A 15,081-nucleotide genomic window follows, 5' to 3' on the forward strand; every position below is an offset into this window, starting at 1 on the left:
CTGAAAACGCATTAGCTCAATGCTAGTAGCACTTACAGTGATTCTGACTGATTGTGGAGAAACTTCAGAGTGTTGCCGTTCAATAAAGACTAAAACCATACATGTTCTCCCAATGGTTCAATAAGAGCTGTCAGTTTACTTTGGGTACACGGTTGATAGGCGTTTTAGGCAAATTATGCAGGAGTGAGAAGAGGAGAAGTAGTTTGATACTTTAGGATATTGCTTGTTTGCTTTCTTGCAAAGAGTTGGTCAGAATATTGATTCCTATCTTATATTTGTCCCATGACTATGGAATTAGAGCAAGAATCTTAGCTTAGCATAAAAACTGGAAACGGGCAAACAGCAACCCTGGATCTATACCGTACAACTTGTTGAGACAACTTCACAGTGACGACAAAACTCCAGGAAGTCACTGTACCCGACCAAGAAATAGATTCATAACACTTAGCACTAAAGGAACAACTTATCAAGTTTTACCTTTTTTTGTACGGATTAAACAAACCAGATATGATGAGTTCATTCTTTTTTACCTTTGGACACAGCCAGGTTAGCAGTTTCCCCTTGCTTCCTGTATGTCTTTATGCTAAGCTAAGCTAACCATCTCTGGATCCACTCTTGCAAGAAAGCGAATCGTACATTTCCCAAAAAGAATGACCACCACCCAATCAGGAAGCCAATAAAATCCTTATTTTTCATAGAGCACTTTTCATAGTTCTCAAAGACACTTTACAAATGTTGAAATGATCATATAAAACAACACACTGAAAATATACAACACACAACATTAATCACACTTTAAAGTAGTTATTAAAAGGGGAGATTTGAACAAAATATTTCAATACACACGTGTCCTAAAGCTCTGTAACATTTTTAGTCAAATTCTACTTCCATAAAAAATCAATTTTTACAGTTTTGAGACAGACGAACCTTTTTATCATTTTTCCATGGTTTCACAAAGTAGTTTCAGTTGTCACTGAAAGGTCAGCGCAGAGACCACTTTGAGAAATGTCATAAGTAATATCCCGGTCTATATTTAGACTGGGGCTGCTTTTTGTAGGCTTTGACAAGATCACAGAAGTAGTCAAAAATAATTAGACAACTTGGATTGTGTATGTTTATGTGCTCATTATATTTCAAAATGAGCTGAATTAGAACTAAATGTCACAGTGGACCTAATTTTATGCTTTCCCCGCAGCAGAAATGTGTCTGAGCTCTGATCACTGCTTGGTGCTGTTTCAGCCAAAAGCTAATCTTGTCATCTCTGATGCCCGCTATTCGTACCGTTGACGAGGCCGTAATTGAATCTGCCCATTAAGTCTATTTATACTAAATTAACTCATCGTACATTTGTGAAAGCATGCGTGAGTGTGAAAGACGGGCGGAGAGTTCAAATGACCTGCCAGCTATCATTAGCTGCATTAATTACCGTAGATCTCCATAGTATGGAAAGGACATTATCAGAGTCTGCTTTAAGAACTTTGGTGCACCAGTATCTATCTGCTCTACTTCCTAACCCATTTGATGCCCTTGTGTAGATAATGTCAGTCAGTACATGTTCGATGCACTATTGCCACAATGTTGCAGTGACGGAGAATCCGCCCATTGCAGACAGTACTTGGTAAATAAACTTATTTACACCCACATCCATTCACACATTACGTGTCTGTCATTGTGGTGAGTAAATGCACCACAATAATTACAAAACACTCACAAGCTTTCCACATCTCCCACTGCTACGTGGAGAGAAAAAAGCATAAAACAAAAAAAATACATGTTGTCATTTTCAAGGTCTTAAGCGTAGAAATTAGCATAATTCCACATCTGTGTTTATACATGGTATTGAAAACACATTGATGATAAACAATAAAATGGCTTGTAGGATAATATGCAAATCCTTAAGATTTCAGTCCTGACCAGATTTTGAATCTCAATATAAATGGAAACTAAGGAAGTGCTTTCCAAGTTTAGCAGTTTGGAGTCTTTAGCTGCTACCAGAATTCAATACTGACATGCTATTTATCTACTATACTATACTATTGTGTCAATAGTTCAATTTTGTGTGTGTACAATAGAAAATAACAGTGATGCAGCATTTCTTTCAATCACCATTGTGTTACCTCCTTCCGCAAAAGATAGTGACTTACGGACATATATTTAAATAAAAATCCTCGAGATTGCCCCTTTGACTGTTTATAATTATTGAAACGTAATTATATATATTTTTTAAACTGTGCCAGTTGGATACAGTACAGCTACCAACAGACTGTTGGGGATGGACAAGACTTGTACAAGTCTATATTCCCATCGATTAACTGGCCCCAGATTCTCCATTCTCTTCATTAGGTATACCAACAAAAAGTAATGTGCCGTAAATTGTAGGTATTCCCGAAATCAATACATATGTTGTGCACGTAAGCATGAACAAGGTATAAGACCCCAAAAGCCCACACAGGGCCAGAGGAGATGGGTGAGTCCAACTGTTCATTCCCTGTGTGAAAAGAGAAGTCAACCTTGTTGTAATTGTCACCCAACTTGGGTACTTCTGTTACGGCACCTCCGTAGATATTTAACCAAATGACGATATTTTCCTAAACCTAACCAAGCAATTTTTATACCTAAAGGCCACTGAGTTGTTTCCTGTGGAGAAGGGATTTTATTTTGAAATGACCATGTGCAGGTGTTGCAGGCTTTCGAAGGAAAACTCTTCGTAAAATACGCTGTATACCAGAGCCGTATACAGCGTCACTACATCACTCCTCCACATTCCAAATATGGTAACTTACATTCATTGGTTGCGACAGGGAACTTGCCGAACTCGAGGCTTCAAAACAGCAGTCTACAAACCAATGGGTGAAGTCACGATGACTAGCTCCACTTCTTACAGTCAATGCTCCCAACAGTAACCGAGGGACATCCTGTTGTGTTCCCCATTGCCTACTGCATAACTTATACAGTATGGATTCCATTAGCACTTTCAGCAGGATGACAGATCCCATGTAGGCTACTGTAAGTATGCCAAGACGGGATGTAGTCTTAATGCATAATGGAGGTATGTCCATGCTGGTTATACTGTGCAAGAAGCAGGACGGGTTGATGACATGGTTACCAGTGCACTAATGTGGGCTATGCAGAGTGATGGGCTTTATATTTTTTCTTCTTTGATTCATGTTTCTTTTGAAAAGCAGCCTTTTTTTATAATAAGACGACACGCATAATTTTCCTTGGAGAGAAAAAGCAGTAGTGCACCGAGTAAAGCTCACAAACACAACGTGCAGTGAATCAGCGATGAAGGGAGAAGCGTTTATGTGTGTGTATGTCCGGTTTATTATGTGTATGTGTGTGTGCCCTGTGGTGAGTGTGGACAGTCTGTGAGTTCATTAATTAGCCGTGTACCGTGGCGGTCAGCAATGCGAGTCTGGATTGGATCCAGTTCCCGCTGGGACGGATCCATTCTGCAATGACGTGCACCTGTATGTGTGTGTGCAAATCTATCTGTTTGTGTCCATACATGCCCTCGCGTTATACAGTACCAGATCTAATGAAAACACACTCCATCATCACAGCTTGCACGCTGACAGTCTCCCTGTCTGCCCTGCTGCCCACTGACTGTCACTGCAGATTACGAGCAGGCGTCACAACCCCGTTTCACCACCCCCTTATCTATGAGGTCATCCCGGGTCCCCCTGACAAACTGGCTGTCAGCCAGCTGGCAGGTACGTGTTTCAATGCAAGCAGTTGCTGCTGACACTGCCAACTGACAGAAAAGGGAAGCAAACAATGTTAAACAAAATGATTCTCCTTACTGCCAGGAAATGCTTATTGAGAGAACCACAAGTCTCCCAATCCGGCGTGATTGGCCATGGTGAATGCGACTTTTGTGATTAAATACATTTGTCCTTATATGTGTCTTAACGCGTCCTGCCTGATCGGTGATCGGATATTTCGTGGTCAAAGAAGCGGCTGTAGAGAAAATTCTCTATAAGTCCCACGTTATTTTCGCTGTGATGATTAACAGATTTTCCCTATATCCCCATTATTTTTTTATGCTTATACTCTTCCTCCCTTCAATATTAATATACCTGTCTTTTATTGAAGGATAGCAGCTAATACAGCTCCAATAATTTAATGCAAAAGACATTTTCCTATAAATTCTTCTCAGTAAAAGTCCCCATTTATTTTTAATGCTTACTTTTCCTCCCTGTAGAATTTTCGACTTGTTTACGTTGAAGGATAGCAGTAAACGAAGCTCTGCTAATCGCTGCTAAACATGTTTTTCGATACATTATTTTGTTATTTAAAATATTTATTTTTGAAGCAGCAAACTCAGGAAATGTTGGGTTATCACCAACAGTGTTTATTGGTTTTCATTTAGTGATGACAATGCTCAATTCTCATGGCACTGGTATGTAGCATATCCAAGTAAACATTACATAATGACAAGCATAATCACAAGTGCACTATGCATCCCTAAAAGTAGATATATGTATATTTAATATATAAATAAATAAATAAAAAATGCCCATGTAACCCATTTTTCCCAGCCAGTTGCAGGCTTTGATGTCCCCGCTGTTCACTGCTTGCCCCTGTCCATCCTCCAGACATCTTGGCAGCCTTCCAAGGCGGCATCTTGTTGTGAACCCTCGCTCCCCCTCCGTGGCCCTTTGGTCATTCTCGCTCATTACTACTCAGCACTCCGCCAGCTGGGACGCATCTCATTAGATGCACTTCATTTGATGTACCTGATGTTCACGCTGTGTTCCTCTTCACAGCCACCAGATACTGTGTGTGTTCTTTCACATCAAACATAAACAAGGATATTCAGTCGGAAGTCGTTGTTAAAGTGATGATCCCTGAAATTCTTCGTTTTTTCAATTTTTTTAGTTGTGCGCACTCATCACTGTGGTGCTTTTGCACTTTCCTAGACATCGCCTGTCAGACACAATATTGTTGGTGGCCTTGTAATCATCTTCCATGGATTTCCTGTTGTTGTCTTTAGTGTTCTTTTTTTCTTTGTCTGTTTAGCAATTCTAGCTATCCATGTTTATGAGAACTACTCAGTTCTTCTGTTTACTTCAAAGACACTAATTATAAAACTCCCTATGGTGCAGTAAAAGGCTAGAAGACACCAGGAGACAGATAACATGCAAACAGTTGATTAAGGTGTGTGTATATAACTCAGATCATACACATGAGTACACTTTTAGAAATAATAGCATTTATGGAGCAGAACATTGTGCATGCACAGCTTTATACATGTCTTGGACCTACACACAGTTTTATACCTCTTGCTGCAATTGTAAAAACTTAACTAATATCAGCTTTACGGCTCTTGTGGCTCAAAATTCACCTGGATTACTAAATCCAGACTTTGAAATGGCTAAGAATTGTCTTGGAACCAAAGACTGTGTTGACTTGTCTGTTACAAAATGTCCGTTTAACTGAATCGAACATTTAGTCCAACTTAATTTTTCAATATAGATTGTATTCTTATTCTGTCATACGTGTTAGGAAATGGAAATTATTTTGATCCAAGATATCAACCATTCATTATTATTAAAACATCCGTCTAAACAGCCTAGTATCCCCAGGAATTACGTCCATATTGGGTCCGATGCCATCGTTCAGTGCCAACTGAATAATCATAATCATACAGTATATAAGAGGGCCTTTATGTGGACTTTAAAATGCTTTGTCATTACATTATTGAACATTTTTCGGGGCTGTGCAAAATCAGTTAATATTTATGTTTTTGTCTGGCAGTAGGGTTGACCTGATAATGTTCTAATTTCATTGTCAGGGTCACTTTATTTATCTTTATCACTTTATTTCAGTTTGGGTTACTTTGGGGTAAAGTATCTAGTAGCACCATGATGTATGTTTATTACAACAATGAAATGAATTTAGTACATAATAAACCCATTGTGTCAAAATCTCCCCCCAGCCATCATCTGCTAATTCTCCCAGTCCGGTTTATTTAGATTATGAGAAATTCAAATGCTGTTTTTCTGAAGTCAGTCTTTAGCAAATCTAACTCGGGACACAAAGACACATTCTCATTATTTCCTCGTGGATGCATTTACCTGGAGAGCAGCAGCAGGTCAGTGACGAGGCAGAGATAGAATATTAATTTTAAAATGTTTCCCAAAAGGGAGAGCGCTGTCTCTGTAATTAAAGTTTTTGATAATAAAGTCAACTCATATTTAGTGGTGCTCATACAGTTTGTTTGTGGTTTTCATGCTAAAGGGTCAGATTTCTGCTCACCTCTTCAACATAAATAACATGAGATTCCAGAGCTATGGACTTACTGGTCACTGGAATTAAAAACAGCGATCAGGGACCTGAAAGGCTTGCAACTTGTCTTTCAGTTTAACTTGTTAGTCCCAATGGCTTTACCCTTGACTTGGATTACTCTCAAGGACTTACGACTTGGCTTGGATTCCTGTTGATTGGCTCAATAATTGAACTGTGACTTGACTTGAGAGACTCCACTTGAACTTGTTGTTGAATTTAATTGACTTGAGACTTGATATGAATATGTCTCTGTTTACTCAAACCTTGACCTGGACTTGTCTCAACTGACTCAAGAGTTGACTTGAACTTCTCGCGATTGACTCAGAACTTGTCTCAAATAACTTAAGATTTGACTTGAGCCTGTCTTGATTGATTAAAGACATGAACTTGTATAAACTGATCCAAGAAATTAAATGAACATATCTCAACTGACCTGGCTTGAGCCTGTCTCAAATTACTTGAGTCTTGGATTGATCTGGTCTTGATTGACTTGAGACCTGACTTGGACTATTCTCAAGTGACTCAAAAGTTTATTGGAACTTGTCTCAACTGACTCAAGACCTGACTTGAACTTTCTTGTTTGACTTGACACTTGACATGGATATCTCTCAATTTACTCAAGCTTTAACTTGGACTTGTCTCAACTGACTCAAGAGTTGACTTGGACTTTCTGGTTTGAGAGTTGATGTGGATATGTCTCATTTTTACTCAAGCCTCGACTTGGACTTCTATCAACTGATCCAAGACTTGCATTAAATTATCTCGACTGACCTGTAACTTGTCTTGAGCTGTGATTTGAGACATGACAAAAAGATGTCTTGATTGACTCAAGAATTGACTTCAACTTGTCTTGAATGACTGAAGTCTTGATTTAAATTTGTCTCAGTTGACTTCCGACATAAGATTCACAGCAGCAAATATTGAAAAGACTGGAAAACTGTCACCCTGCTGCTTTCTGCCACCCGTCTGTCATCACAACAATTTCATTGCTTGGTTTTCAAGTGAAGCGATCAAACCCATGCAAATAATGCATGGTGAAATCTCGGCTCACTCCTCATCTGATGGTCAAGTTAAGGTAATTAGTTACAGCAGCCTTCGAGGTTTCATAATCAGGCTTTCATAACTCGGCCCGGTTTGGTTGGCTTCCAGTGTGAAATCGCCTCGCAGCTCATTTCAGTTCCACTCAGTTCTGTCTCAATGCCCTGTAATGAGAGGAAGTCTTTGGAAGTTTCAGCATCTCATATCCTGCATTCTGACTCATTTGCTGTTTTATTTCCAAAGAAATGCAATTCATTTAATTTCATATAATTTTTACTCATACAGGGCAGAAGAGTAAAAAAAATCCTCTTTCTATTAATTTCGGAATAAATTGTTTCAGGTCGAGCTCTCCTCCGTCACTACACAGAACTCCAGTGAGCATTCATCTAAACTTCCTCCTCTGCACAGACCACAGACAATGTAAACACATTGAAAGTCCACTCGTTTTTTGTATGCGTGAGTGCGTACACACACACACACACATATATACACACATAACAATCCCCTCAGGTCTCTCTTGTCAGTTTCAGGGTGCACACATTTATTGAAGCATAGATAAGCCCCTGAAATATTAATAGAGAGAGTAGAGCAGAGGAGAAGGAGGGAGAGAGGAAGCAAAGGAAAGGGAAAGAATGAGGACAGAGTTAAAGAGACCGGGGGGGAGATAAATATTATATATTTGTATAAAAATGTCAAACCATTCCATTAAATATGGATTACTAAAGCTGCAATTGTCATTATGTATGGAAATATGGAACATAACGTATACACTACAGGTTTTTGGTGTCTGCGTGGGTCAGCTGTTCTCTGCAAACCAACACAGCCTCACACATTTTCATTGACTCACATCATACGCAACATTATTAGAAACGGTAATGTACCATCTGATGAGTGCATTTAACCAAATGGGACGAGTCCTTTTCTACTCTTTTAGCCCACCCATTGTCCCTAAACATTCATTCCATTAGGAGAAATTGAATTAGTGCCCCCATCTTTGCTTTAATGTGTATTTACTGTATTTCTGTCCACAATATGAGCATCGTGTTTGGTATCATAGTCAAGCTGATTAGGCTAATGCTTTATAGCAGCTTTTAGGATTTTTATGAGCCCCTTACAGACCCCAAGCCAAAACAGCCATCCCATTATTGGGCATCAGTCTCCATATGTCTAAATGAAAGTCCTCTCCTCGGTGGGGTAGCTTGGCTAATTCACCAGAGACAAATGCTGACTTCTCTCTTCATTGCAGAAGACATTAACTGATCGTAAATTACTCAAATCGATTTGACTAAATGCGAGCGTCGCACAGCAAACGTGTTTTCCAAGTCCCTGTGAAAGAAGTCAGTTGAGGTAACACATGGGCGGATTGTGAGACAATGGGCCCCTAGGCACATACTGTATATGCAAAGGCCCCACCACCAAAACACTTAAAAGTTGTTTAGCCTTTTTCTGTTGTGTTTTTTTGTCTCTTTGTGGTGATTATGTGTCTGTTTGTAGTTGTTTTGAGTCTCTTTGTTGTCTCTTTGCAGCTATTTTGCATCTGTTTGTAATTTGTTTGATCTCTTTGTAGTCATTTTGTGTCTCTTTGTTGTCCTTTTGTGTCTCTTTGTAGTCCTTTTGTGTCTCTTTGTAGTCCTTTCATGTTTCTCTGTGTCCATTTTGAGTCTCTTCCTGGTTGGTACGTGTCTCTTTGAGTGACATTTTCCCGGTGAAGGCCAGGGGGTCCCCTGACACTTTGGGCCCCTGGGTCTGTGCCCGGTAAGCCATCCATGATGTAACAGGGAAAATAAGGATTATCAAGCAGCATAAATGACCTAAAGGTGTGTACCATTTAGGAGGATCTAGTGGCAGAAATGGAGTGTACATTTTCTTTAGTATATAATCAACTTTTATTTCAGACTCATAAAATTCCTCAACACAGCATGGAAGGTGGGAACATTACGACTCACAAACATATGACTTGCACTTGTCCATCTTGGAAGCTTGAGCAAGATTCTAAAAGCATCATTAAATGCCACCTGAATCTTTTTCATTTTGGCTTTACTATAGCTGCACCACAGGTGGGCTGTATACGTACAGTGGAGTACAGTAGGCTCTGAAGAGAGCTGTTTTAACGTCATCTGTACACATATGAAATTTACATGCCAGCATATTAGCTTGAGCATACAATTTGCAACAATGCCTGCTGCACATCGTCATCATCACTTAGGTCATTCCTGATGATGTGACCAAAATATTTCATTTTGTGCACCACATTTAGCTCTTGACCTCCCATAAAAAATGAGGGAAAATGTAGCTTCTGATCCTCCTTGGTTTTAGCAATCATGATAACACTCTTTTTAGAGTTGAATTTGATGTCATACTGCACGCCATACCGTGAGCAGACTCTGAGCAATTGCTGTAAACCAGCACTATAAGGAGACAGGACCACTAAGTCATCAGCGTACATCAGGTGATTAACAAGACTTTCCCCCACCATACATCCTGTCTTACACTCTTTTAGTTTTTTCGAAAGATCATCTATATATAGATTAAAAAGAGCATATAATCACCTGAAACTAAGAATTGATGTGTTTTCGTTACCATAGTCTGAGCAGTTTATATCTACATACAAAGTGAGTCATCTTCGCGGAGCTGGCCGCCATGTTTCTACAGTAGCCCAGAATGGACAACACTGGCTTTATATTAAGGGTCATTCTTATTTTTCGCGTTTTCATGTTTTATGCGTCAGCCATCATCGTTCTCCTTCACGCTTGGTTGCAACTTGCAACCTCACTACTAGATGCTGCCAAATCCTACACAACTAATGGGTAACTGTAGTGCTCAGATAGCACTAAACATTAAACAAGCACTCAATTTAAAGTTAATAAATGGATCTTTTTTATTTTAACAATGGATCAAATCACTAGCAATCATTTTATAACAAGAAGGAATATCAACAGTGATCACAGTGGAGCAATTAGCTAATTTTGCTAACTTGGAGGCCCACAGAGCCTTTTTTAGTCAACCTTAGTGTCTGTGATTCAGATCAGAAACAAATAAATAACGAATAGCATCATTATGATCTCATAGGCATACCAACCAATCAAGTACACTACGCTTTGTCTGAGAGGAGGCCCACAGTCTCAGACTTTGAAAACCCCATTTTGCTACTTTGCAGTTCACTTTTTGACCTATTGAATCGTGCATACAATTACATACCGTATTTAAAATAAAATATGTGAATACAACGGACATTTGGGGCACTTTCGCTTTGCTTTCCCTTTAAATAGGTTGCTTGGGTCAGCAACTTGGTCAAGCTTTCATTAACTGGATAAACACCAAATTACTATTGTGCTGCAACTGGCATAGTCTTTTTTTATAGAAACTTTTTGCAGTGTGGATTGGTAATAAATCATGCTTATTCTATTCTATGAATTGTGAGAACGGTGCTACATTAAGAATAGTTCACCTCGTCCAACACTCCTGTCCAACAGGGTGTATTGTGTCTTGTTATAGATCTGCTCCACCCAAACGCCTTCAAACTAACAACCCCCACGATCACCGTCTCCCTTTCTTTGCCACCCTTTATTCCTCCTCCTCCGCCTCCTCGTCCTCTGTCTGCGTCCACCCACCGGCCCTTCAGAGCTGCCAACCTCCACCGTCCTCCGCGCCTCGTTTCTGTGTAGCCGAGGGACCTCACTCAACACCGATGCACTAAAGGTGTCTGATTAAAAGTCGAGTGGCGTTCAATTCATCGCAGCTTTGCTCGCTCTCTGCGGCTCAGGGAACGGAGAAATTGAGGTTGTGAGGCTGTACTGAAAAATGCATAAAGCCTACAAGGACATGGAGGGGTAAAATCTTCAGCTCCGTGTTTAGCTCACGCACATCATTTCAGAATGTACACTCCAAAATAAATGGCATACATTTTCAGCTACTCTCTCTTCACTTTTGTTGACAGGACTACTTTTCCCTGCCAGTGTAAACTCATTTCAATACATCTTCATTTTTTTCTTTAAATGCAGCATCGTTTGAAAAAGCTGGCAATGATGGATAAATACCAGACGTCGTTGCAGATGGCTTGAGACTTGTATCTCCATTTTGCCTTTTGTTTACAGTGATCAATAGGTGACATTTTTTTCCTCCGTGGCGGGGCATTCATAATGCAGCATGAAATATCAACACTGCAAATGTCACAGGGGAACCTAACTATCTTTTCCGCTTTCAAATAGTGGTCAACATCATTTTTATGTCGGAAATACAATAGAGATGTAGCATTCTTTCCTTCCCAACACGGATTCTGAAACCTGAACTTGTGTATTGGCTGATACGGAGTACTGATCTGATATCAGTGCATTTAAAAACAAAAAAGTTTAAAAGGTCATAATTCTCATATCTATTTCAGTCGCTGTGACAACATTATCCTTCAAACAACTTGATTTGTTTTATTATATAGGTTTCACGCCTTTCATGAGTTTTCATGAGAACACATCATGATGCGTTATAATGTACCTTTGTCCAATGCTACTTTTTACTCAATAGAACGTAAACGCATCATAATGCAACTCAATACAACCTCCGTTAATGTTAGCTGTTAGGTCCGTTATTTAGTCAAGCAGGACTGAGCTGCCATCGGCTGCTAACAGCTAACGCTAGCAAACTTTGTTGTTCACAATGTAGCGTTGGGTAGCGAGTGACGCATGTTGTTCTTTTGTAGAGTAAATGAGCAAATAATAATTCTAATAATATAATTACAACATAACAATATAATTATAATGGTATGATAATGTGATATTAGATCGGTTCATAGACTCGCGGACTCGCTGATACCTAATCATTTTTTGCTGTATCAGAGGTATTTCTGACTCTGGTATCGAAACAACTCTAAACTACAGTGCTACTTTTTTCTGAACTGCAGACAGGATGTTGGATCCTGATCAGTTGAGACAACAGGGCTCACATAAGACAATGGGTTTCCAGCAATGCTCGCCGTGTCTTACCTTCTTTTAGACGTCAGTCAACTGCAGTGAAATACATGCTAATGTCCCAACTGCAGCCTGCAATCAGCGATCAGAGCACAATCAGTGCAGAGGAAAAGGAGAATTTCTTTTTTAAATTCCATACATTTTAAATGTGTACACGGTGCCACAAGATTTTTTTTCAAAAGGCTACATTCCAAAAATTTGAGATCTAATTTTTGTTCTTAGTCATGTTTACATAAAATATATTGTATGGTTTTGTTTTCCTGGACTTTTTACATGATCCACTTGTTGTTTTCTCCATATCCTCATATCCTATCTAATATGTTTTTTTCAGATATGATGCTGTGTAGTCTTCGCGGAAGCACACTGGAGCCAGCAAAAAAAGAACTAATTGGAGACAATATCTCAATGTCTCAATTATCACAAAAGCTTCCATAATTTCAAGATTCCTATCTTGCAATTTGTAGGAGATCTCATAATTCAAAGGAAAGGATCTGATATTTAGATCTCGTAATCCCAAGCAAACTATTTCATAGTTATGAAAAAAGAATCTTGTAATAATGGGACCCTTATCTCATAATTATTAAGTAACTATCACAGTATGTGTATCTTACCATTGAGTAATAGATCTTATAACTATGGGATATGACTTGCGCAATTCCAAAATTCTTATCACGCAATCATGAAATTACCGCTAAATTTCATAATTATGAGATATTTTTCATATGATATCTCATAATCTTTAAAATTAATCTAATAAATATGAGACACAAACGACACCCACATGTCACTGAAAGTGGCCACGCTCTCAATTATGCCTAACTTTACTTATAATCTAAAAGTGTTAATTATATAAAAACCAGAGAACAGGAAACAGGATTATCAGGAGGGCAATCCAAATATTTGAACAAATAACAACGAAGAAGGAAATATTAAAACGCCTTTATTGTAGTGGCTAAATAATAATAAAAAAGACAAAATAATACCACTTTATGTCTTCATCAAGGCATTTAACAAAAACAATTTAAATTAATTATTTGTTAAAATGTAGAACTTGAGGAAATGTGCTTAGGTACTTTCCACCACTGTTTATGAGGTAACGTAATATTACATGATTATTACAGTGTAGTGGTGGGCCGTCAGAGCCTGCAAGGCCTTCTCTGCTGGCCTAAACACATTATCTTATTTTCTCATTGCACAGCTACTGTCTTCCTCAGTTGCTCTGCTTCCAGTGCAACTTGTTTTAAGTAGAGCTTTTATCCAATCAGATTTCACCTCTGTGTCTGTAGGTAAGAAGAGAGGCCCGAGGCCTGCAGACTCACAAGTGAATCCCTTTGCAGTTTAAGTAAATGGGGACGATATTGTTGATTGTCATATTCTTCAACCAATCAGATCTTTAGTTTGACATGTTGGGCGTATTCTTTGATGTGTCAGCGCCTGCTAGCCGGAAGGCTAGCAGGCGCTGGACACTGGACACATGGACACTGCAGCTCAGTGTCCATGTGCAGCTCTGCCGCGAGGTGCAGAGTGCACTGTGATTGGTCAGTGGGCGAGCACGTGACTATCGAGAAACGAAACTTAACAGCAGAGGCTAGTGAATCACATCACCTGATGCAGCTCAGCCAATCAAATATGGGCATTCTGACTCGCGTGAGATGTACCACACACCATGACACAGGGGGCTGAGACGAGGAAAGACACTGCAGAGCAGTACGTACAATGTTCAAGTTGTGAAAGTAAAATCATAAGACGATCTCTTTGGGCCACGGCTTGTCATTAAGGAGTGATGGTGGGTCCCACAGCCAGACCAGCTGAGAACCACTGTCCTCCATGAGCGCAGTAAACATTATATTTTCCTGAATATAAGCTTCTGCATTTTCCAAATGCTCTAGCATTATTCAAACGTAATGTAAGCCTCGTACCGAACGGTTTAATACGTTCATAGTTACAGCCTTAGAAATTAATAATAACTGTGGCGCCATCATGTGGTATTTCAGCTGCAGGTATTTCAGCTGCTAGACAACAGTGAAGGCCTAGGTATAAAATGCACGGCCCGCCACTGCAGTGTAGAGATGCCATCATCGCGATGGACCTGGTTAATATTAGATAATTGTCTTGTAATAATAAGCTGTTATGATACAGAAGTCATAATTGTATTACATAATTACTTCTCTGCATGCAATTTGTTTCTATGTATTCTCATATGCTGCATATTTTTCATTCATGTTCTTGCCCTACTGCAGCTGTTATGTAACGCACCCCAACAGCTGCAGTTTAATAATGACTGCTGTAATGACTGTAATCTCCCCAGGGGGATCAACAAAGTTCCACCTTGGCCTTGTGTAATCTAATAGGTGGCGTTGCTACCTGGCGGGCTTAACGCACGCAGACACTTGCTCAGAGGGCTTTTGATGTTGCCTGTTTGAACTCGGCGGAGTAACACGTCTCACGTTTGCCTCTGGTTTCCCTGCAGGTTCACGTGGGCACCTCCCATCAGGAGCAGAGGGTTGTGGGATACCTCACGTGTACGCACCTCCACGCCATAGAAGGTACAGTTGCATGTCGTCCAAACTATCTCTCTTTCTGTCTCATTCTGTCTCATTCTGTCCCCCAGACACACACACAATATATTTATATGATTTCCTGGGCATTGCCTTTCTCTTTTCAGGGCTGCTTTGCACTCGGAGAACATCTTAGCTCTGTGTGTGTCTTTGTGATTGTCTCTCTCTAGATAATACAACCATCCAGCTTCACACACAGCTGTGTGTGTGTGCGTGTGCGTGTGTGTGTGTTC

At 39.7% G+C, this 15,081-nt stretch overlaps 1 protein-coding gene across 1 annotated transcript in view; it reads left to right on the top strand.

Moving 5' to 3' along the window:
- smpd3 (sphingomyelin phosphodiesterase 3) overlaps positions 1–15,081 on the top strand; it is a 33,255-nt gene that overhangs the window by 4,843 nt on the left and 13,331 nt on the right. The window contains exon 4 of the mRNA XM_076112506.1: positions 14,761–14,836. Within this exon, the coding sequence (XP_075968621.1) occupies positions 14,761–14,836 (76 nt within the window). The remainder of the gene's footprint in view (positions 1–14,760; positions 14,837–15,081) is intronic.

The sequence above is a fragment of the Anarhichas minor genome, unplaced genomic scaffold (assembly GCF_050575085.1).
Source record: "Anarhichas minor isolate MPS153535 unplaced genomic scaffold, ASM5057508v1 ptg000005l, whole genome shotgun sequence".
NCBI lineage: Eukaryota > Metazoa > Chordata > Actinopteri > Perciformes > Anarhichadidae > Anarhichas > Anarhichas minor.